The 26,836-nt window shown below is 34.9% G+C and overlaps 1 protein-coding gene across 39 annotated transcripts in view; it reads left to right on the forward strand.

Moving 5' to 3' along the window:
* Positions 1–26,836, forward strand: part of ABLIM1 (actin binding LIM protein 1) — a 211,479-nt gene that overhangs the window by 49,450 nt on the left and 135,193 nt on the right. For 4 of the 39 annotated variants that reach the window (XM_087964483.1, XM_087964484.1, XM_087964485.1 and 1 more), the window contains exon 1: positions 16,896–17,154. The exons of 15 other annotated variants lie outside the window; for them this stretch is intronic. In XM_087964483.1, coding sequence (XP_087820609.1) covers positions 16,932–17,154 — 223 coding nt within the window. In that variant the 5' untranslated portion in view covers positions 16,896–16,931. Of the gene's footprint in view, positions 1–16,877; positions 17,155–26,105; positions 26,495–26,836 lie in introns of those variants that run through there. 20 more of the 39 variants (XM_087964490.1, XM_087964492.1, XM_087964493.1 and 17 more) reach the window with 9 other exon arrangements.

Here is a 26,836-nt window from a genome sequence, read left to right on the forward strand (position 1 = left end):
TTACCCAATGCACACAACGTCTTATCAATGAGTTTGCAATCTTCACATTTGGGATACATTGCAGATTGGAGGGGGAGGGGTTACACAAGCAGTTTGCTTTTATTAGACAGCTATTGGATGGTTCAGTACAAATGTAAGCAAATTGGTACGTAATCTGCTATTCCTCCACATCTGGCAATAGTGCATCAGTCAATCCATCCTCATTTCAGCAATTCTAGCATTCTACCAATTCATACCCAGCAATCTTTCTGACCGTCTCAATCATACTATAATAAGCACCATTGAATGGAACAGAATTTATCAGTAATGGCTCTCATCAAATGCCATTGGAGAAATCCAAGATGATTCCCTTTGCAACATGCCATTTTTTTGGCAGCATCAGGGATGGAATAGATGCCCAATCTCTCAAAAAAGCCAACTTTTTTCAAGTCAACATCAACTATGATAACCTGCTACTATTTCTTACCTGTTAGCAGTAATTCCTACCGTCACCTTATAGGGGAAATGGGCTGCATAAAAATTTAATACAGGTAGTCCTCAAGTTACAAATGTAATGGAGCCTGCCAATTACATTCATAAGACGAGGATTTATAGGAGTGAATCATGTAACTTGACCGTGATCACTCCCTCCTTTCGCCCACGCATTCGCTAATCAAATGCTTGGGGTGGTTAAGTGCAGATGAGGTATCTCAGGGTGGGAAAGGCCATAAGAGGGTTGGAACAGGCTACCTGCATCAGAGCACCCAAGGCCTCCCTCGACCCAGAGATTCCTCATGCAATTACTTTCCCTTCCCCACCTTGCCACTTACCTTTCAAAGATCTAGCAAACTGTCTGCTCTCCAGCCTCCCTTTTCTTTGCCTGCTCTCCAAGAGAGCAGCAGGAGACCAGGACAAGTGCACCCTGCTCGGCTTCTCTGATTCACCAAGGCTGACAATACTTAGGGCTTGGAAGACTTGATTGATTCCATTAATTCTTGTCACACAAAAATAAACAAGTTACCTTGGCTTCTCCTAAGTGTCCCACTAGGACTTCCCACACAGCCAAAAGGAAAATCTTTCTTGACAGCCTTAACAAAGTGAAATCATAATAAGACATAAAAGATCATTTTACCTGACAAATATTACTGCCTACTACTGTGTTTTCCTGTCTGTAATGCCATTACCAATGCCTTTAAATAGAAATCTATGTATACAAGAATGGATGTTGCTTCATCTAGGTTGTAAATATGTATATAAATGCAAATAGAAACAAATATGTAACTAGCATTATATCAACAACAACATAAGGAAAAAGGGAAAATTAAACCTTACATTTATTTCTGTGCTGTAGTTTGTATAGCCAAAATTATGGCCAAGAAAGTGTTTAACTGTTTTTAATGTTTATTTAATAAAATTTTTAAAAAATACTGAATGCTGCATGATAGGTGTTTTTAAATCTATATCTTATTAATACAATACCACACTGGCCATTTTAAAACTTTGTTTTCAGTTCTATGCTTATGTAAGCCTGCAACCTGCCTGTATTTGGCACAGTTTACATTTTACTAGGCTTATTTAATTATGAAAGATGATTTCTCTGATTAGTTGTCAGTTCTTCCAATGGGCAAGGTTATTTTGAATTAGTTTCTTATACTTTCCTTTTTCTCAGGACTGAATACTTTTTTTTGTAAGTCCTCCCATAAAACAGTTTGTTCACTCCTTCTCAAGGTCAGGTTTACATTCTTTCACAGCAGTTGAACATTTTTGTGTGTGTTTGCTTGCTTAATATTTGTGTCTTGATACATTGAAGGTTTCTTTGGTGCTTCTTTCATATGGTTGAAATGAAATTAGAAGACTATAGAGAGCTTAACTGAATAAACTTGAACTTTCATGTTTTGTTTCATTCACAAATGTCTTCAGGAGAAATTAAAGTTGTACTCCAAATGCTAATACAATTCATTTTCAGAATTTTATTGTTTCTTGCATAAGTTCTTTCAGGACTAATATCTAAACTCAGGTGTAATAATTTCTAATTATTACAAATAAGGAATGACAAAACTTCAAGAAAGTCCCAATGAACTATGAGCTTGTTATACCTTTATTTTGACTAAATTTTTCTTACAATTTAGGGAAGAAATATTACAGTTAAGATTCTTAATCAAATGTTAAACTATATCCTAAAACAGGGGTGTCAAACTCACTTCATCACGGCGGCATCGCATGACGAATTGGGACTTTCCCCCTCTTCACTAAACTGGGTATGGGTGTGGCTAGCGCGTGACGCATCTGGCCCATGACAGCCCTGTCCTAAAACATAGAATTTGTCACCTCATGATGATCCCCTTGGATCTGACAAAAAGGATAATTATATACAACTGGAAAGAAATTTTCCCTCATGATTTTAATGAATGAATCCACAATATGAGTGGGTTAACTTGTTTTTCAAAAGTTTCTGGGTTCCTGCTATTTCCAAGCACTGCAGCATCCACTATCCAACAGTTGTTAAGTCTGGGACAATATTGACAAGTTCTTGCCTATTTGAATTTTAAGTCACAGCATACTTACAGTGGTGGGGATTCAAATTTTTTACTGCAGAACTGGTCAGAACCTGCTGAATGCCACCTCTGATACTTTAGCTTCTTAATTTTTTTATTACTTTGTTTATTTTGTGATCCCATCAGTTCTTGCTTGCAGGCAAATGGTGTTTCTTCCAGATCTTCCAATGTACCATTGTTGTCTTTGTTTGAGTCAATCTGAGCAATCTCTGTGAAGCAACTAACTTCCCTCCCTCTGCCCCCCTCCTTCCTCCTTCCTCTCTCTCTGAGAATATTGACAGATGAGTTGATTGGTAACACTACTAAGGAGTGAGTCATCTCCTTGATTTCTTGGCAGTTATTGAATCTTCTGTTTCATTGCCCTTTAATGCTTGGAATACAATATGTTGGTTTCTATAATGCACATACACCAAAGCGATAGAATAATACAAAATTTTCATCAGTCACATTGATAATTTATTTTATACATATTGTATGATTCACATAATCCCAGTTTCCAAACTGGTTGCTTACTTTTCAGACAGGACATATTAGTCCTTGAAAAGGCATATTAGTCTTAGAGAAAGAATGCTATCAAAAACAAAGTAATATATTCATTTTATAGCTAGTGTATATTTGATTTGGGACATGAGTAGGGAGAAGAAATTATATGAGTTGGGTGGTTTGTATTGCTAGCTATATATTATTATTCCCCAAACCCCAAAAAGTTTAACCATAGATTGTCTACTATTGACCTTACCCTTTTCCTATGAGGTCTGTAGGGGGCGTGCATAAGCGCACCAATGTGCCTACCGTCCCTGTCCTATTGCTTCTTTTATTTTTTTATATGTATCCATTTCATGTATTCATAACTATGTATATACTTATACCTATTATCTTGTAAGCGATTGACAAATCAAATAAATAAATAAAAAATAAATTATTATGGTTGGCTGCAAAATCATCCAGATGTTCAGACATTTTTATCAAGTCCTTCCCAAGGACATGGGATAGGTAGATTTTGTTGTTTAGTAATACTGAAAGAATCTTTGCAGGATGTGAGCTTTTCCAAGTAAAGCTTTTGCAAGTGACTGGTGGTGATTTTGCCAATGCCGATAGTGTTCAAATGATGCTCCAGATGTTTTGGAATTTCATGAAGGGTGCCAATTTCTATTGGCACTACCTTTTGCTACAGTTGTTCTGCTAATAGTTCCATGTCTTTAAATTTTGTGATATATATGTTTACAGTTCTTTCTTTTTTCTTTTACTGTCTCCAGATACTGTTCCACTATTTAGAACTTTTTGTCTTTCTCATCAACAATTATTAAATCTAGGATATTATATGGCAGATACTTGCTTGTATGAATTCTAAAGTTTCAAACCATTTTAACTTTTTCATTACTTTGTCTATTTTGTGGTCCTATCAATTCTTGCTTGCAGGCAAATGCCATTTCTTCCAGATATTCCAATGCATCATTGTTGCTACTTTGTCATATCATTGTTTGTAGTCAGTCTGTACAATCTTGCAACAACTAGACCCAGGCACTTCAAAGCCGGGTGGGGTTTTGTAAAATTAGGGTCTTTAGATCTGATAAACTCAATATTTCCAGTTATTTAGGAAATCTTTAGATATTACTCTGATGGTTCCAATCACAATATTTATATTTTTATTGTGATTCATTGCAAGTTAGATGTTTAGACTGATTTTCTTTTTTTAATCCACCTATGGAGTCATTATTATTTTGGTTTGTTGCATAGTCAGCCAGTTGTTCAAACTAGATTTGGCATCCTTTTCCGCCTTTCGAGCCCTTCCAAAGGACTTGGGATAGGTAGATATGGATATTTTATGAGGTTACTCACTGAGAGGACCATTATTACTATTATTATTTATGTGAGAAAGAAAGTACAGAATTTCCATAAGTGCAACGTACCATAATTTGCTGGACTGAGTGCAATATTTGAAATGCAAAGAATATAGTATATTCATTTAAAAAAAAAAATCTAATATCTAAGCAGGCAGGTGCTTGCATTCCCAACTTGGTTTTTAATTCATAGATTAACACGGAAATGCCTCTTCTTATTCTTAAATATTACTATTTTAATGCTATTTTATGTGAATTTTAATTATAGTAAAGTTAGAAGAGACCACACTAGCTCATTACAATAATAAGGGGTTTAGGATTCAGCAATTGCCAGGGATAAGCATCTTGGGACACAATTACAGTTCATAATTCTAGGATGAGATGTTCCTATCCTTAGATATTTCCTTGCCTTGTATCACTGCCTAAACTTGTCATTGTCTGATCTATTTGGAATTTTAAATTCACAGGAAGCACATCTGTTTTCTTTACAGATTGAGTTTGAGTTTGCTTTTGTCTTTACAGTCAATGAGATAGGAAGTAAGCTAACAACTAAGTGCACAACAATAGAAATAACCTAGAAGCTTAGCCTTACATCCCATGTGCAGCAGTTTTACTGGCTTTTGACTCATAGAAGCTGTTTGCAGATGAATTACTCCATTCTATTCCACATTAATCTCCTTTTTCATATAGCTGAAAAGGGCATGTCGAATCAGCCAGATGAACGTAGTTGAACAGCATGAAAGTAATTACTTTAATAAGATCCTTCCCCTTGGTTTTTTCTCCCTAATGAACTTTTACACCAGAAAGGAGATTAGCTTTTCCTCCTCCCATCAGGATTTTAGAATGACTCTGTGGCTAAACTGATTAAAGGATAAAACAGGAGAGGGCCACATTTTTTTTTTTTGCCTCTGAAGTCTGCATGTAGTGATGGGTGGTAGAACATGGACTACATACCAGAAGAGGACATGGGCAAAATTAGCAGCTTCCCAATCTAATCGTCCATCTTTCTTCCAGACCCACACAAACATAACTTATTCTACTGTATTGTCACTTTTCTTTACAAATGTTCTGTCAATTTTTTACCAATATCCAGATATGCACATAGATACAATAACTCCCCTCTGCCATTAGCATAGAGAAAAGAACACATTGTACATGTAATCTCCTCTGCTGATTGATGATAAAAAGTTGGCTTTCAAATCCGGGCTGAGAATGTGTAGACATTAAGTGCTGGTATTAGAACAAGGTGACCCAGTTCAAATCCTTTCTAAGCCATGGAACTAATGAGGCAACTTTAGGCCAGTGACTGTCTTTCAGCTCAACCAACCTCTTGGTTTAATTGCTGTTGGAAGGAATACAATTAAAATAAACACTATGCCATCTTAGAAAAACATGGGGTGTATATTAGAGCTGTGCATCTTGTATTCAGTCTCCAAAAGCATCTTGGAACACAAATGTAGCATCTATTTGCAATACCTTAAAACAACTCTGGACCCAATTAAAGGAAGAATTAAAAAAAAGAACTATATTTAAATTGTTGCAGTACTGCATTTATCCTCCTTCATGCTCCCCTCATGCTTCAAAGCTCCTATATTTGAGAGACTGAATCTGAAATATTGCCCAATCCAATATAAATTCCAATAAATGAAATAAGTAAGATAAGAATACATGTATTCATTCAGCATATTGTTGATATAGCAAAAATACATAAATAAATAAAATAAGATGTTGGTAGAATACTTTACTGGGGGGAAAAGATTCTAGTTTGTTTTTTTGGCATTCAAATAACATGTTCAATGTATGTGTTTGATGATCCCTGCACAGGGTGGGTACTTTGCAGAAATATGTACAGAAATAGTTGTTAAAAATGGAGGATTTTTACTCGTCAAAACCAGATTCTCCTGAAACTATATTTTTACTTTCAAATGCATAAACTATGGAAGACAGAGGCTTCAATAGCTGTAAGTATATGGTCTTTCTTCAGCTAGTAATTTAATACAAAGGAGGATAAACAGAATCTATTTGACTTCTAGATGCATTTATTGATTGTATAGTTAGAATAGTTAGAATAGAGGTTCCAGATATAGAACAATCCTAGGTCTGTTCAGTTAGCTTGAGTTTTTCAGTACATAGAAACACAGGGCAATTGTGTATTATACCTGTATAAGTTAGAATTGGTTTCCTTAACGATGAACAACCAAATGTCCATCACTTTAAAAGTTTTGAATGAAGCTTCCTAGAATGCCATTCCATGAGATTTGTCCTGATTGTTGCAAACATCATTTGACAAACAGATTTGAAGCTAGAGAAGACTATTAGCAGAAAACATCTCCTATCAAGAATACATTGTTGTAATGAAATCTTGCAGTTGCTTTTTTCTCTGAAGCAAACTAATATCACGTTATTTTACCCCTAGAAAGGGCAGCCTTATTCTTCTGGGGAAAAAAATTAACAAAATTCCTAGCAATGAAGTATGTTTGAACATTCTTCTGTTTTCCCAAGCTCAGCTATATGAATGTGTGTGTAAAATTACCAGAGTTTCAGTGTAATCCTTTTCTTAATTCCCTGAATTTCAGGAGCTCTCATATACTAGTATCCTAAACATACTTTAAAGTTCATGTTGTCAATGAAACCAGAGGAAGATTTTTAATCAAAGTCTGTTAGAAACGGCACTTAAAATAAAATCTATTATATGTTTCAGAAAATAGGCCTTTCATTGGGTGCCAGAATGATTTTAGATTGGATCTGCTGTCACATCAACCTGCTAAAAGCTGGAGTAAAAGTGGATTTTAATATGGTGCATTCCCTTCTTATTTTCTAATTAAATGATTCTTGCATCATAGATAAGCCTTTCATTTTATAGCTGCATGCATATTTATAGTTAAATAGGAAGACCTCTCATTCCAAATCTGAATTTAAATCTGAGTTAAAATGGGAATCTCATGATTTTCTAGCCTTAAAGTGGCAGATGAACATGGAAGCAATATATTGGGTTATGTATCAGACAAACATAGAAATATATTCATTATTAAATTAATCTGCCATTTTAAAAGTATACAGTGTTATGATGTGTTTCTATAGTTTCTTGGACTTTTTCCCAGCTTAATAATTTATGCAAAAATAATGAAAAGAAATGGGTGGGAATCCATCTAATGTGTGTTATTGTTATCTAAAGGAGTCAACAAAAATAGGATAATTATCAACATCCTGATTTTAGTCTTTTGCAAAGAAGAAAATGGAGGAGTTGAAATAGGGCAAATATACTATGGCATCTTCTAGCTTGCCCAAAACTTTGATTCAGTAGGAACATTTCAATAATAACTGGTATTATTTAAATTTCTGTAGGGCCATGGTACTGTCACTATTGATCATTTATAAGCACCCATTCTCCTACTTTTCAATCTTATCAATCAGCTAAACAGCTTGATGTACATGTTAGTTTCTAATGTTATTCCACGGCACAATAAAATTGCATTCTTGGAATTCCTATGGTATTTTGACCTGATCAACCACATATGATTAACATATGGTATGTGTCATTATCCACACATCTCTATGCCCAGGGTTTCCAAAATTCATATACAGGTGTGTTTTTAACCAATTAAAGAAAATATTTAACCAATAAAAATTAATCAATAAGAGAGAAGAGTGTGTTTTTGTTTTGTTTTTGTGTTTTTGAAGAGGAAAAGAGGAAATATATTGGGACTTTTTTTCCTTGGTATTTGAAATGGCACTAATTCATTAGATAGTTTTAGAAAGCAAGCAGGCAAACTATTCTGGAGAGTTATTCATATGTCTTATCACAGGTAATACTGTCAAGCAAGTTTGTTTATGCCTATGTGACCTTTAGTTCTCAGATTTTTTATTAGAATGACAATACGCATTCCATAACTTTTAAGCTGTTACACCCTGGCAGGTGTTAATTTATTGGGAAATTTGTGTCAGTTATTGCTTGCTATTTCCTGGATAGATGGCAACTAGGTAGAACAGTAAATTCCTCTTGTTACTGTGTGCCAAAGACTGCCATTTATGCAATAATAAATTTGCTAGATAGAATTATTTTGTAGTAAAATTGAGAGAATACATTTAGGCTGAGCCCAACTTCTGCCCAGGGCAGAAATCCACATTAATGTTCTTTATATAGTTTCTGCTTCAAAACATCCAATAAATGGAGACCCACCATCTTTCTGGATATTTGTTTATTTATTCATTCATTTACAAATCTTATAATCTACTCACATCAGATTGACCTTGGGTGACGGAGAATTCTCAAACTCTTTATTTTGGATTAGAAACAAAGCTAAGTATAAAATCATTAACAACATAATCAATCTAAAAAGTATAAATCACAATGCTGTATAACATTCATTGAGCTGTTCAAAAGCAAAAAAAAGTCCCTGACAACTTGCAAGAGTTGGTGGAGCAACCAAGGCTGTCTGACTTTCAGAAGGAATGGCATTTATTGCAAAGAAGTTTTTTTCCTGCCGTCTAACTAAATCTATTATTTTGCATCCTGGAATGGGAAGAACTGTTCTTGACATTTACATGACACTTTTTCACATGTTTGTAGAGGGTGATCATATTTTTATTGTTACGATCATTATAGCCTTCTTGATATCTCAGTATATAAAGGTTTGGTCCAGATAGTGAGGTATCTAAACATTTGTTCTTCAGACTGCATTTAGCAATGTTAACAAGTGCCTAAGAAGCAGTTAAATTTGTCACAGCATAGGTATGATACTGCTCTTACTATGTGGGCTTATGATTGTAAGAACAATAGAATAAATGGAAATAGGCTTTCTAGATGCAATCTTTACCTATGGAGAAGAAATTCTTTAATAAGGTATAAGCATGTAATATTAAGATTTCAAATAAAATACTTAAATTAGCATTTTACATTTTTAATTGTCTTTTTGGAAAGCATTTATTCTACATCAGGAGTGTCAAACTTGATTTCATTGAGGGCCGCGTCACGATTGGGGTTGACCTTGGGGGGCTGGGGGGACATGGCAGCGGGGGGTTGTGGCTAGCTCAATGTTGCTTGCATCAGGGATGCCTGTGGTGGCCCGGAGGGGAGCTGGGGGGATTGATTGCTCCATGGGATGGTGGCAGCCCCTCGCTGACTCCAGGGAGGCCCCATGGATCTAAGGCTGACTGCGTTCAGGCCCAGATGGCCGCCACAAAGTTTTAGATCAGTGCCCAGCTGACCTGGGCTGGGGCTGAGGCACTGGGGGCCAGTCCTTCACTGTTTCCAGGGCAGCCTTCCAGGCCAGATCTAACCATATTGTGGGCCAGATCCAGGACAAGGGCCTAGAGTTTGACATCCTTGTTCTAGATCTATTTGAGATTATTTTATTCCATCCACTTGAAATTTGCTTAACTCTACACATGAACTACATACAGTATAGCCTATTTTCTCAATTGCTATTCTTTTCAATAAAATAGTTTTGGGTAAATGAGTAGTGAAGTTATCTATTCTATCAGTTTATAAAAAGTAGCATTTAAAATATAAATGAAAATGGAAGATAATGAGCCCTTTGTATAATCTATAAATACAAATACCAGGAATTATGAAAGCGCCTTCAAAGAGTGCTGATTATGTGGACTAATATATGTAATTCAGGTGGCTTATGTAGCCAAGAGCTTCTGCATCTTTTTTACATTTCACAGAACACAATAAAATATAGACAATAGTTCTTATGTGTGTACTGTAGACATTCTTGAGAATCCACCTCTATGGTTGAAAATAATGAGATAACAGGAAGCAAGTAAGACATATTAAGACACTCTAGAGCTCTATTAAAACATTAAAACTTTAGGCTAAATCAATAAAGAGCAATATTGTATCGACTAATAGCTACTGCATGAACCCTTAATGGTCTTTATTATATATCTTCTTGTGCTGATAATTTATTAATGAATTAGGGTGGATAGTTTATTTACTGCAAATGTATTTGCATCTATAGGAGCTATATAGTAGGAGAGCATCATAGCTAAAGAATATAAAATAAGTGCACATTTGAAACTTGAAAAGGGCTGCATGGTGATTGAAAGTTAATAGGAGTTAAATCCCGATTCATAGTTATTATAGTTTATCTTTGATACTGGATCATTTCATTTGCTCTCATAACTTTCAGTGAGTGGAAAAGAAGTCATTACACATGTAATACCACAATTCATGCATGATAAAAATCAGAGCAACTTGCATTTTTGTTTTGTTTTGTGTTTTGCCAGTTTTTTTTAAGTATAAATAATCTAGATTCTAGAGGTCCATTTAAACCGCTGTGTTCAAGAAATACAGATTAAAGTCAGTTTTAGATCCCATGAAAGTTTCAGAAGAGAATTTTTATTCTGATTTTTGAAAGACAGATTTTCTTTCTATGTTATATATTGCACAATAAAATACTAAAATTTCTGCATGAAATTTGACAATGGAAAAGTGTAGAACTGTGATGGCAAACCTATGGCACGTGTGCCAGAAGTGGCATGCAGAGCCCCCTCTACGGGCATGCAAGCCATTGCCCCAGCTCAACTCTGCTGCGCATGCGCACGTGTCTCCTGCCGGCCAACTGATCTTCAGGTCTGCTGTGCTTGTGTGGAGCAGGGTGCATGCGGGGGATGCATGCATGTGGGGGGGGGCACATGCATGGGAGACGCGTGCACATGCATGGAGGGTGGGGTGCATGTGCAGGGGGAGTCAAACACATTGCATTTTGGGGATTTGCTCCAGTGGTGACTCAAATTTTTTTACTACCGGCTCTGTGGGCATCGCTTGCTGGGCATGGCAGGAAAAGGATACTGTAAAATCTCCAGTCAGAGATGGTATTTTGCCGGTTCTACAAACTACTCAAAATTTCCACTACTGGTTCTCTCGAACTGGTCAGAACCTGCTGAATAACATCTCTGGTTTGCTAGTGCACGCATGCATTCTCACGGACAAACACACGCTTTGGGCAAAGTGCCAAAAAGGTCACTGGTCTAGAAGATTGCGGGGAATAAATGAATTTGTGTGATTATAGTAGTTTTCAGCTGAATGTTTTCTACAGATCTTTGTGTTTCTGAAATGACCAGAAAGTTATTTGTACATCACGGATGGATATTTGGAGAAAGTTTTTATAAAAGGATGAAATGTCATACAGTAATCATATATATTACATATCCATATGTGCATACAAGCGTTTACTGATAAAGCATAAAATGGCTACTTTAATCAACTCCAAGAGCTAAGCAGATTTGAAGTTGTGTTTGAATTATTAATAAAGAGGACATAATCATGCAGAAGAAAGCATAGGAAGCTTGTACGTGTCTCCATCAAATTGAAGCTAGGCGAGCGAGTTAGTAACAATCAAAACAATGACTGAAGAATTGGTCTGCAAGAATGGTTTTTGCCAATATGCTCAGAAGATCACAGCTTGTTTTGGAGGATTTGGTAAGATAATTGGTGTGAGAGAGAAATTGAGTAACATTTTAGTGAAAGACAGGAATCACACAGCAATTTCTTTTTTATGAGTAAGCTGTTTGTTTTCAGGTCATTAGTGAATTCTTCTGTTTGTGTTTCTGCATGCTTTGGATTGTTAGTGTGAACAGTCTATTAAATATTCTACTGAACAATTTAATGTAGAAATAGTTGTAAATTATGATGGCCTGTAACTGAATGAATGCCTGACAAATGAAATTCCTTAAGATGACAGCCTTAGACTTTCATCTTTAAAATGTAATGCATCTATGGTGTTGAGGTTTTTGTTACATTCCTTACTATACTTCCCTGGGAATAAGCCACATGGAATGAAAATGTAAATTGCAACACAAATGCCAACTTTGTGCAATAAAACATTCCTTAAGTCTAAATCAATTTAAATTATTTTATATTGCATGGAACAATTCAACAATGATGTCATTATTCTTTCATCACTTTTTAGATCTAATAGAAATGACGTAAATCATCTTCTATTCTGCTTGCTGGAATAATAGTTGAAGTTTGTTATTATTATCACAGCCTAATTCATAAGACAGGAATGTTTGAATAACATATTTACATATACAAAATATATTTACATATACAAAAGTTGGCATTTTTATCTTTAAAAAAAAAACACCAAATAAGCAGGATTTTGTATTTGTTTTATTCTATGTAAATGAGGCTTTGGATAAAATGAAATGGTTTTTAAATTAAGCTGTCCATCTTTTTCTGTTGTACTACCTTTGTTAGTCTCAGTTAAAGTTTATCTTTTGTAAAAATCACTAAACAATGACTGAAGAAGGTCGAAGATATGGTTTTGCTTTTATGACTCAGCAAAGAAGACGGGCTTCTTTACACAATGGACAGTATTATTCTGCTAAGATAATAGGTCAAAGGCTTGTCATCTTAAATATATTTTTCTGTATATTCACACTTTATACTTATAACAGCCATATGTAAGTTATTTTTCAAGATGGCAATTGCTCTAGAAAAAGATTCCATAAAATTCAAATCTCCAGAATTCAATACTCCTGGTTGCCCATATTTTATTAGAAAAATCTGTAATGGCGATAATTATATAGCTCTTTAGAAACAAGTGATTCTCAGACTGTGGTTCAAGCATCACTTATTGTCTGCTGAGATCCATTGGGACCATGGAAGCTCATCTAGATGCATTTCTCCAAAGATAACCTTATGTTCACTGCCTTGAGTTATTTATAATACAGATGGGATATATATATATATATATATATATATATATATATATATATATATATATATATATATATATATATATATATATATATATATATATATATTATTGCCAGCTAATCAAGACAAAAAAAATGCTACAAAACAGACAGAAGATATTAGAAACACCAATCAAGCAGAACACAGCAAACTCCAAGACCAATAAACACAGACCAAGACTCCCAACTAATCAGGATGAAGAAAAAACCATTCTGGCACAGCAGTAGGCTAGCACCAAATTTAAAACAGAAATGGCTGTGAAAGCCTGACTCACAGACGAACACAATACAGAAGCCTGATGATGGCAGATGAGATTCTGCTGAAATGTCGCTACAACTTTAAAAGCACAACTATAATGACTGGGAAAATACCCGAACAAAGCTGAATACCATATATATATGTATGTATGTATGTATGTATGTATGTATGTATATATGTATATGCATATGTATATATGTATATATGTATAAATGTATAAATGTATATATGTATATATGTATATATGTATATATGTATATGGCATTCAGCTTTGTTGCTGACAGCCAATGGCTTCCACAAAAGCAAAATCACCGGCTTGATCCACAAAACACACTGAGACATAATAGAGACCCAGAAGATGAACAGACCTATGGAACAGCTGTCCTGCCCTACATAAGAGGTACTACAGACAAAATCAGCAAGATACTACACAGGCATCACATCAAGACTGCCTTCAAAACAGACAGAAAAATAGCAGCCATCCTTAGAAACCCCAAAGATAAAATTGACCTGGAAAACCAAGGCATATACGAAGTCCCCAGCATCATGCCCGGCCACATACATTGGACAGACCAATAGAAGAATAAGTACCCGCCTGGATGAACACAAAAATGCAGTCAAAAAGCTGGAACACACTTCCTCACTAGTCCAACACATGGAAGCCACAGGTCATAGCATCAACTTCAATGGCACCAAAACCCTAGCCAATATAGAAAACCCCAGCCACAGAATCATCAGAGAAGCCATAGAGATTGAAAAAAGACCAGAAAGCATGAACAGAAGAGATGATTCCACCAGACTGTCAATCATTCGGAAGCCTGCACTCACAAACAAAAAAATCTCCACACCACAAGTCAGGCAAACACCTGGGCACAAACAGATCCCCCCTGATACCTCCAGCTCAAACACACCCCAACCAGGCACCCAGATGAAACCTAGCTTCCTAACTAATGATAGCCGTCCATTTACCCGGAGCCAAGCTGCACTAAAGGCCTCCAATAAAGTAACACAATGTTGCCAGCCAATCAAAATACAAAAAGAGCCAAAAAACAGATAGAAGATATTAGAAACACCAATCAAGCAGAACACAGCAAACTCCAAGACCAATAAACACAGACCAAGACTCCCAACCAATCAGGATGAAGAAAAAACCATTCTGGCACAGCAATAGGCTGCCCCAAATTTAAATCTGAAACCACTGTAAAAGTCTGACTCACAGACAAACACTATACAGAAGCCTGATGATGGCAGATGAGATTCTGCCGAAACGTTGCTACAACTTTAAAAGCACAACTACAATGATGTGGGAAAATACCCGAACAAAGCTGAATACCATACATGTAAGTACCAGCGAAAACTTAAGAATATATATATGCTCACATCACTCTGAGAAGCACAGAGCTGAAGACAGAAGCCTGAAGATGATGAATGAGACTTCATCGAAACGTTGCCTAGATACTTCCAATCTTACGCGGGAGAAAACCCGAATAACCAAAGATCCACATACAAATACCCACGAAAACCTTAGAAAACAAATATATATATATATATATATATATATATATATATATATATATATATATATATATATATATATATATATATATATATATATATATATATATATATATATATATATATATATATATGCCTATAGTCAGAAATATAAAAAATGAATATATAATATGGAATTTTAGTGGACTAAAAGTTCTTTCAACTCTGGCTTCTCATACTTAGAGATTTCTATGAAGATTTTCTTGACTAGAATGTTTACACTAAAAGTTGTTTCTTTACGGCATATAAAACTTAAAAAGTAACATGGTAAACAAATATTGAATTTTTTAAAAAGATTTTTTTAAATATGAGGTCTAGTTTTAAAAAGCTGTTAAACATTAATTTATTCACAAAACAACTATAACCATTACTTTTCATCAAAATATTGAATTTCCCATTAAAGTTGAAAATGTAAGGAAATGGGTGTTGGTTTAATTGTTTCCCACATTTTCTGAACTTTTATTTAGTGGTTCACAAGTGCAGAAAATTTGAGAAACACTGTTATAAAAGTAACAAATGAGTTAATGGAATTAGCCTTATATCCTGGTCAGGATATAACATACTTTGACATAATACCAGGTCAGCTTTATAACCGGTTGGATACTGTTCCTATGTATACTCTATATATTCATTTCATAACTGTGTGAAGATACAAGGGCATTGAAAAAAAGTGACTTACAACCATTTTACAGACATATGACTGTTGCAGCATCCCCATGGTCATGTGATTAAAAGTCAAATGTTTAGGCAACTGGCATGTATTTCTGACAGTTGCAGTGTCCCGGGTTTATGTGATCTCTTTTTGAGACTCTCTAACAAGCAAAGTCAATGGGAAAGCCAGATTCACTTAACAACCATGTTATCAACTTCAGTGATTCACTGAATACTCAACTTCAATGATTCACTTAACAATTGTGACAAGAAAGGTTGTAAAATTCAATTAACAACTGTCTTAGTAATGGAAATTTTGGGCTCAATTGTGGTTGTACGTTGAGGACTACTTGTATATCTAAATCAATATATAAGTTATTCTATAGTTTCTAGTAAATATACTTAAATATTTTTAAAGGAAACTGTTTACCCTATACAATTTATATTTGAAGTATAAGTAAGTGAAACAGGTGATTCATCTGTGATACATGTGCTTGAAACATATTAAAATTATGTAGTTGCACAATGCGGCAGTATATATTTCACAATATGAGTACCCTTATGCTTTGATTAAAGTCCTCATGTTAATGATATAGAAAATATATCATTTCCTCCTGTGTTTCTTTTCTGCCAACTATAAATAAGATTTTTGCAGTTCAGATATAATGGCCTTAGTCAATTTAAAAGCAGTTTGAATTATTGCCACAGATGGAGCACATGAGCAGTCATAGGTTTGAACTTGATTCACCTTAAATGCATTTTATGAACTAGTCCTATTGGACATAAATTATTTGATACATTATAGCAGTAAACGAAACTGTAGCAGAGGATCACCCTCTTCATATATATTTCTGCAAACAATGAAAAAAGTAAGTTGGATTAAAGTAGGTTAGGGTAAACTAAATGTGCATATAAATATGCATATTTACATTCTTTCTTTCCTAATAAGATTATTGCCTCTTTATTAAACTTTGTTTTCCAAAATTTGTAATTCTGATCTTTTTTTTCCTGAAGATACTAATGATTGTGCAATACTCCTAGCTTTTACTTCACATTCATGTATAGTATAGCATATATACTATACTATACATAATAGGTTTTAATTGTGCTTATAGTTATCGCTTTATTCAGTGTCCTTCTCATAATCTTCCAAAGATCAGTGCTAAAAATACCTCTTCCTTAATCCACTTTATGGTTGAGAAAAAGAAGAAGTGATGTATGAGTATAACATGATAGATAGATAGATAGATAGATAGATAGATAGATAGATAGATAGATAGATAGATAGATGACAGACAGACAGACAGCTGGAAAAGTTCATATAATTTCTATCTCACTCAGGTTGACTTTCTTTGCTCATCACTTTATATAGGTGCCATAGACATGCTATCCTTTCCCATTTTAAAGGGCTTTGGGAAGCTCTGCGGAACAGGGAAAAAAAGGAAATTGGTGTCTAAGCAGATGAAACACAAAAACTCTATCCAAAATATGTCTCTTATTGAGGAGTGGGATATTGCTGAGGCAAAAAAAACAAAGCAATTTCCATACTTGAAACCAGAGGGCTACTATTTATATGAATTGTTGTTTGAACAATTGGAAAGTTCAGGTAAGTGAGGGGACATAATTCTATTTTATATTTGGGGGTCATTTGGTAACCAGTTAAGAGTGTGAATGAGCACAAATTTTTGACAGAAGGGGTGGAATGAATAGAAAATCCAAACTAGCCTTTGCCAAACTGGTATTCTCTGAATATGGTTGGTAGTTCTGATATCTTTATCTTAGCATGTTTGGAAAATTTTGTGTTGGGGAAGGCTAGTCAAAATATTTTATATTATGAAAAGGAGCTCCTATATTCCCAAAGGTTTGGAGAGTAAGATAACTATGTTCAACAAAAAAGTGTAATGTAATACAATGATCATCATGCAAACAAGATTGTATCATAGTATCTTTAGTTCTAGTTGTTCACCATTAACTGTTTCGGCTTCAAGCTTTAGTTAGTATTTTTATACTTGTGTGTGTTTATTGTTTTGAATTATAAGCTTCCTTGAGTATTCAGTTTGATCAGAAAAGGTAGCATAATCAAATAAATTTCAAATATTTGAATTGAAATTTGAATTTCAAATGCCTTGAGCTTCTATTACAGGATGATGGTAATTTTAAATAATAATAAGCATAACATTCCCATCCTCTTAAAGTAGGTAGATACCAGCTCTAACTATTCTTGTTCCAGAGCAGCAGATTTATTCACTGCTTTTCCCCCATTTTAATTGATGCAATATCTGCCAGTATCAAATAAAAGAGGTGGTGGGATGAGTGTTCTTGCATTGAAATTGCTCATCTCTGTCATTGTAAAAGATTAAAGTGTTTTATAATAGTGGTCATTATCTCTGTTTTCCAAATGGTAAAACAGGAATTGAAAAGGATAAAAACACCTGTTGAATACAAAGAAAATTGGTGGCAAATGCATAAATAAAATCCCATTTAATCATTTTTCACTGTCCTCAGTTTACATGCAAAATACTTATCAACATAGTCCTGAATTAGTTTGCATTGATTTCATACTTGTTCCATCATTTGCCATCAGTTTTGTGCTGATTCTTAGCAACCACATGGATAGATTTTCTCCATAATAATCTGTCCCCAACTGATCAGATCTTCCAGTGATGCACCTTTTGTGTCTATAATTGAGTTCATCCATCTTGCTTCGGGTTATCCTCTTCCTTTTCCTTCCACTTTTTGCAGCATTCTCCAGAGTTAGGTCTTTACATAATGTCTGAAGTATAATAATCAGCTGGCTTATTTATGCTTCAAGTGGGAGCTCTGTGTTGATATGTTTAATGATCCTCCTTTTTTTCTTTTATTTGTTATCTAGAAGTCATTTCTAATATCAAAGTCATTAATAGTCTTTTTGTTCTGTTTCTTCAAAATTCCACTTTTGTTTCTATAAAATCTCACAGAGAAAAATATTGCCTGCATGATTCTGATCATTTCAGCATCTGAATATCTGAATATCTTTTTCAAGGACTTCATTGCTACGCTACAAAATACTAATCTGCATCATATTTCTTGATTGATAAATATTACTTATCCACTTCATTATTAGTTCTAAGGCTGGTTTGTTGTAAATCATTTACATTTAATCCCAGTTCCCTTTTTCATTGTTCTCCTTGGTTGTCATGACAAGAGCTTTCAGATAACTTGTACTTTCAACTAACAGAGTAGTGTCATTAATATTCTTCAGGTTATTGATATTTTTAAAAATCATATTCCAATTCAGCATCATTCAACACAAACTCAGCATATAGGGCAAATAAATAGAAACTATGCATTCTTTCGATAGCCTGGAGCTATTTTTTGCCATGTTATGACCTGACCGGTGTATAGATTTTTCATGAGTACAATGAGATGTTTTTGGAATATGATTTTTCTAAGCACTTTCCATAGCTTTACATGATTGATACGATCAAAGCCCTTTCTATAACAGATAAAACACATATTGACTTTTTTGGGGTATACTTTACTTCCTCAATAATGTAATATTGCCTCTTGTATCTTCCAACAGCTCTTTTTAAAAAAAACTTCTTCCTCATATTTTTGCCTTTGTTCCTTTCAGATTATCCTTTCTTCTCTTGGCTATTTGTGTTTTAATATCCAATTTGCCTTGCTCTTCTTTAACTTCCTTAGCTTTTCGTTTAGGTTTCTAAACAGATTGTTACACGGCAGTGTACACAAATATAAATCTAAAATATCTTCAGTTTAACAATAGTAAATACATTACAAAATATATTTGTGTTGTTCATTTTTAGGCAAATGTGTATAGAATTACACTTTTAATAAATTGGTTTGGAAACTAATTTGTTTTGGTTAAAAATGCTAACAGTTTATGCAGATCATAATACAGTGCTTTAAATCTATTTATTTGTTGTTCAGTAGAACAATAAATACATCTTCTATTTCTAAAAAAAACCTTGTCTGTATTGTATTGTACCATATTGCACCCAAGATAAAAAGCCTACCTAAGAAAAGATGGATCTAATTTGGAGCCTAAACTTACTTTGTTTCAATTTGAAATCATGTTTACATTTTCTGAATGTAATAATAATTTCTGAATCATTTTTGTGGAAGAGTGTCTGAAAATATTTTGACACTGAAATCCAGCATTGTCCAAGTTCCCTATTTTTGCTAGTCTTAAAAATGCCTTTGCACAATGGAATAACTACTTCTACTGTCTTATTTATTCTTCACAAGTCCCATAAGATCCTTTTCTCTTCCTTCCACATTCTATATTGTTTGTAACTTTTTGCACTTATTTTATCTTTAGGAGAAAGGAATGGTGAGGTGAAATGACCAGCTGCTTCTCTTAGATGCTTCTCTTAGTTTCCACAGCTGACTCTTTCTCTTTCAATTTTTTCAGCTGCTTTAATGTTTCACATCAGCACAGAAGTTAACCATAACAGTTTGCAGACAAGTTAAGCCAATTTTAAGAAATTCTGTCCTAATATATTATGTTTGATTTGCAACTAATTGAACTGAAACATTAACATAGAGCTTCCCCCACTCCACCCCACCCAAATTACTATGAAATTTATGGGATTTAACATTACTGATTAACTTTTGTGCCATTCCTTTCAATGTCCCTCTTATAAACATGGGCTTCTGGCAGAGTAACTTTGTTTGGTTTTGAATATTCATTTTTGCATGTTCCCCATTTTCAAGATCAAGTAATCTTTTTGGAAGATTCCTTTTAAGAGCTCACTCATTGACTTATGACTGTTTTTTCACAGTTATGACCTTTGAAGTATCCCTATGATCATGTCATCAAAGTTCAGATTCTTAGCAATTGTTTCATACATATGACCGTTGCTGTGTCCCATGGTCACCTTTTGTAACCTTCTGACAAGCAAAATCAATGGGAAAGCCAGATTCCCTTATCAACTCCAGTGATTCACTTAACAACTTGGCAAATAAGGTTGCAAAATGGGACAAAATTCACTTAACAAACATCTCACTTAACAACAGAAATTTTGGGCTCAATTGTGGTCATAAGTTGAGGACTACCTGTTCTTTCCTTTTCTTGAAAACTCAGTCTTTTCATTATTCCTCTGTGGCTTCACCATGTTTTCATCTTATCTACAGCCTGTCACTTCCACTGTGATGTATGGCATATCCTCCAGAGACATTAGCTTTGGACAGTGAGATCCCTTGTATTCCTTGTACTCCTAGATTTCTAGGTCAATATGGCTTGGAGCTTTTGCTGACAGGCAGGTTATGAGGGCTGTGCCAAGCAGCAGGTTAGATGGGCTATTTTTAAACACAGGGTTAGCACTCTTGATAAGGAATGCTAAATCCATGTATAAAATAACATTACAGGCTTGCTGTAATATATCCCCAGCCACAACGTGCAAATTAAGTTTCAGTTGATAGGTGCAGAAAGAATAATTGCATAGATGACAACTGCACTGTTACCACTTAGGGCAAGGGTGTCAAACTGTCGGCCTGTGGATTGGATTCATCATGCGCAGGCCACAGCCATCCCAGCTTCCCAAAGGAAAAAAATGTCACGAAACATCACATGATGGTAACATGACACCACAAGTTTGGCACCTGTGACTTAGGGCGTTCTAAGATACGATGGGAATCTCTCTCTAAACTGCATTATACAATCTCCTTAAAGCCTGTCAATTGTTTGAGTCCCTTCCACTTTGTCTGGCCATCTCTCCCAGCTTGGATCTCAGCTTCCATGGCATGGAAGACATGACAGTTCAAGGAAACCTCCAGGTCTGTCATTCCAGTAGCACCTAGCATTCGGAAAGATGCAAGGTTTGAAAGAGACTGGTTTTAAGTACTCAGCCCAATAGGAAAAGATGTGTATTTTAGTTTGATCAGTAGGCATTCTAGTCCCTTTGATAATATCCCTGGTATTATCAGCTCTCATAAAGTAACTACCCTGGAGTTGATCTTCTGTGGGAGAAAATCAAATGCAACTAAGGTTCAAATAATGTTCTTATGAGTGAGTGTGTGACTGATAAATAGATTTGCTATCTTCTTCAAACTGGTTGTAAGCCATACAAACTATCTCTGGATAAAGAAAATAATATTCATTGTCTTTCAATGAAAGCCCCTTTTATTTCATCATTTTGGCAAGTTTAAGCTGTGAACCACAGTGCAAAGAAGTAGTCTTTGATAATGATGTAATATATAGTGAATCTAAATCTAGGCTCAATCCTGCAATACATGGGCTGTCCAGAAATTCAATTCAATTATGCGCCAACAGACCTTCCTACCATCAATGTACTAAAATATATATTTTTAATGTGGACAATATTGACCTCCTTCTCCTTTTTTATGCAATTCCATCATTGTAAGAATATACTTCACCATATAGTTCGGTAACTGTTATGAGACTGTAGACGGCCCAAAATTTTACAGTAATAGTTACAAGAAGACTCTCCTTCTCTGAAGACAAGATGACCAAAAGCAAATACCTCCTCTGTGATTGGAGTGAGGTCAAATTAAACATATCACTGCTAAGTGTAGCATGTTATTCAGTGTGGCAGATTCCTTTTTGGATGATTAAAACTTATAAACTGCCAGTATTTCAGCCAGGCTCCTTAGTCATTTTAGACTTCCAGTTCAAAGACAAATCATCTGTCAAACATTGTATAGATTAGTTGCATGTCTTTTTTTTGTTTCTTTCAAAATGTCAGTGGTCCATAATTCTACAATCTGTTTCAACCTCTCTTCCTCCCTCCCTCCCTCCCTCTGTGTGTGTGTGTATGAATGTCTTAAAGTACATTTGAGAGTGAAAACTACTTAGAATTGATGTGATAACAGACAGCATAAGGAAAAAAGATGTACTTCCACTTTTTTACATCATTGCTATACTATACTTGTGGACAAGGTATTTCACTAGTTATCTAAATAGGAAATGAAACTATAGGAAATGGAACTAAATAGAAAATGGAACAATTCTCTTGGAAATGCTGTAAGCTGGAGTTTCTCAATTTTAAACTTGGTGGACTCCTTTCTCTGAATTCTCCAGCCAGAATTCTGTGAATCAGTCCACCCATTTTAAAGTTGTGAAACACTGCTAGAGATGATTGATGTAGGCATCAGCAGAAGCTCAGAAGCTAAGAAACTTTGGGTCTCATCAGTCCTTCGATAGGGGAACTTTACCACCAGAGTTTGCAGAGCAGAAAGGACAGCTGAAAAACATTCTAGAAAAAGAAAGGGGTACCTTAGCAAGTCTGTAAAAAAAAACCAACTGTCAAGCTCCAGTTGAAGTTTTTTTTCTGAAGTAGATCATAAAATTAAAGATATATAAGCATTCATGTTTTAATTGGGCACTGATGTTCTTTTAAAAAAAATCACAATATCCTTCTTACAAATGAATCAAAAGCCCCTCTATCCAAACAGAAAAAGTTCTATGTGCAAAATATTGGAATTCTCATAACCAGAAGTCATAATTAATGGAATTCAGCAGATCCTGATAAGAATATAAATCCTTCTATTCTCCACCATTTAGTCACAACTGAAGAAAAGGTCTTGTATGAGAAACTAAACATTTTCAAAGAAAAAAACCCCCAAAAGTCAAGTTGCCTTTGGGACAACCATGACCTTGACAACTGAGAATCTTCATTGACAGATCCTGACTTTCTCTTCTTTTGTAAAACACAAGCATGGAAGGAGTCTTGTTTAATTATGTTTGGCTGGTTTTCTTACTATTCTTAAAAATACCTTAGGGATCACATGCAAATTTGGTATTAGAGAAAAAGATACCATACCCTGGCAATACAGCTTGGGTATCCTGCACCTGGATTTTCCATGCACACATACATCTAATCTTCCCCATCAGTTTTATTTAAGCTACCGTTTGGCAGTGCTTTTATCATGTACTAAGGGATTATTTCTAATAACTTAATGTCACAAATCTAATAAATCTTTTTTTATTTGTAAGTTAGGTGGATAGTACAGTCTCATTTGCTCATCTGGCTGCTATAGGGAATGGTTGAAACAGGAAAAGAGATGAAACACAACAGTGTTAATCCTGATCAGATGTGAAAAGGGGACATGGCCATTTGATGATCTAATGTTCCAGTCTCTAGCAGTTGCTGTTACACGTCAGAAACCTTTGGAATGGAAAATAATTTCTACTGAGGGAAGCATTTCAAATAAGAACATTGCAATCAAGGCTGTTTTTTTTTAAATGTACAAGAATAGGAGGTGGGATATAGAAGGGAATACTAAGGCAGTTTAGGAAAGTACGTTAACCAAGTAATAGACATCTTTCATAGTTCAGAATACAAATGGCAAATAATAGTGGCCCTATTTTTATGTAATAGTAAACTATGGCTAATTATTATGTATTCCTTATAGAATGCTTAGGACAAATTAGGCATCTTTATTTCAGTTAAGGATCATTAAATGTTCAGTGCTATCACTGAACTAAGAAAATTACCGATAGTTAATATAATTCAACCTCGTGTAGGATGCCTAATCATAGTTAAAATCAACTATAATTGATGGGTTTCAACATTAAACTGTTCAATTTAAATTGAAAGCAAAAATCTAAAACCATTGCTAAAGAGAAGAAAAGGATGGCTAGCCCAAAGCTTTTGCACTTTTGGGGTCCAGGATGCAGCACCGATGGTAGACAGTTGTGTATATCGTCTCAAAGGGAACTTTTATCAGCTTCAGTTAACAAACCACCTGTGCCTTACTTTGAAGGAGAAGGACCTGGCTTCAGTGATTCATACACAAGTACCTCAGAGTTGGATTATTATCAAGCCTTCTTCAGTGGTGGCTCCTGAAGGTACCTAGTTTAGAATTCAAGTAGCAAGGCAATAAGATAAGTGACACCTTCTGAAGGGACCCCTGTACATTTTTTCTGGATCAGCTCTGTTGATCGTCTGTTACCTTCAATATCAAAGTGTAAACATTGATACGCAGTATCTTAGCTTAGGATGAGCAACTTGCAGGTCTTCTACTTCTGTATAGTCCATGTCACACTGTTATATCATCAAAGGGCACCTTTTCACAGTCTCACTGCACTTACATTCCACAACATCCAGTTTTCTCTTTATTTGAGCCAATGTTATAAAACAAGATATCAGAATTACAGCAGGTTTCTTCCTTATTGTAAGGGTTTAAAATTTATTTATCTATTCATGCCTTTTAACTGGCTTAATTTTAATTGCTTTAATCTTTTGAATATGATTCTTGTTTTATAGTAGTATTCCAGGATTCATTTTTCAAATGTATTTTGTTTTATTTGTATTTATATATGGCAGCATATAAATACTTTAAATAGAATAAATAATAAATTAGCCGTTGTTTATTGCTATATCTAAGGCAGGTCAGTATTCTAAGTGCACAACAGTGTCAACCTATTATCATGCTGTGAGGCCCTAGAACTATTTTTAGTAATTTGATCAGCCACAAGAATTGGAATGTCAGTTCTTTGGGGCTGTGATTCTGCTACTTAACTATGAGTGACTCTAGAAGCTGAACTACTGATTAAGAAATAATACCAACATTTTCTTATGCATGTTTCCCTCCTGACTCATCTTTGTCAATTGCAGAATTAGATAACTAAAGAAAGAAGAAAGTCCAGATGGCTTTATCTTTGTCATACCGAGTAGTATGCTTTTTTTTTTTTTTTTTTAAAAGAAACAATCTTGAAAATATTTGCAGCAAATAAAATTTAACAATGATTGTACATTCTCAGCTTTCTGAAATGTACCAGCCATCTGTCCCTCTATCAAACAAATGGCTGTGATCATTTACCAGATGACTCTAGTGCCAGAATTCAAGCTTTTGGGGAAAATGCTGTGAATACCATGAGAGTTCCCCTTACATTCTTTGAAAGCTCTTTATCACCAGAGTTGGATGCCTTGCTTTCCCTACATTAATCACCCCTTAAAGCAATGAACAAAGATGCAGCTGCTTTAAGAAGACTGTCTTGAGCTATATTCCCATTGCATTGAAATTGATACAGTGCTGTATTTGGACAAAGAAGAAAGGTTGTTTGTACCTTACTTGGAACCATACTCTTCAGCCTCAACTATTCGGTGTTGGAGTTGAAGTTTTTAATAATGTACCAATGAATCACTTATTGACATACATTAGCTATGAAAAATTACAGTGAAAGAAGCTACCATTAATTGAAATGCTTATATAGAACTTTTATTTTCATATATGTAACCATGAGTATGCCTATATATTTTTATTCATTTTCTTTTAGCTATATTCTATTTGTATAACCTTTTGTATTTTTTTCTGTTTTGTACCTAATGAAAGCAAAAAAGGTACAAAAGATTCTTGGCATGCCGTGTATATTTATGACAGATTTTCTTCTCACTTAGTTTGACTGCAAGAGAGATCAATAAGAACACGTGCCTGCTCACTCTAATATAAATCTCTCCTGTCTCTGTTGTCCCTAGAAGCAGTTCCCATGACATTTCTGAAATCTGTCACTTGAGGGAGTTCTAGTTTACCATCTCTTTTGCAACTTGTTAGAAGGTTATGCCAAGGACTGGATTAGAGATGGTGAAATTTCTCCTTCCTTACTCGGTGGCTGTTGCTGGGTTCTCTCCCTCCCATTCAGAGGGAGCAGAGTTCATGCTCTGGGAATGAAGTGTTGTTAGAACAAATAAAAGAGACGCAGAAAAGCAAAGTGGTGAGAGTTAAAAAAGAGAAAGAGAGAAAGACGACACCAAGCATTTTGATTACATCAGATCTGGTGGGAGAAATAATATATAGCTCTCTGGGACAGTCAGCCTTCTGGGCATTTTTTTTTTTTGTTCATTGCTGCTGGAAAAGAAGGAACGTGTGCATACATATGTATGTATATATGTCTGTGTTTGAAAAACATTTTAGTTAAACTTCTGCCTTTTCGTTGCTGCTGCTGCTGCTGACCTTTTTTTCTATCATGGTAAAAGAAAAAGGTAATTTAATTCATATGTACCTTAATGGGTTTAGACTGAAAGACCTTGGGAAAATAAGGGGAGGGGAGCACTCAGATTTCTTTTCCATTGTCTGTTCCTTATTTGTTTTTAATGTGTCTGTTCCTTATTTGTTTTTAATGTGTAGTATGATTAAAAGGTATCTTCTGGGCAATCATTTTTTGAATTAAAGGTGCTACTCCTGAGGTCTGTTCCCAAGGTTACTGTGAAAGTGAGGAATCTGTTTGGGGAAGACCTTGAGAATGATTGAAATGAAATACAATTTCAGTTCGGAGGTTGCCTATCTTAAAGGGTCCTAACTTGAAATTTGACAAGAAAAGCAGT

Source organism: Notechis scutatus, chromosome 4, assembly GCF_049901735.1.
Source record: "Notechis scutatus isolate UNSWTSFEM ecotype Mainland chromosome 4, rNotScu1.2, whole genome shotgun sequence".
Lineage (NCBI taxonomy): Eukaryota > Metazoa > Chordata > Lepidosauria > Squamata > Elapidae > Notechis > Notechis scutatus.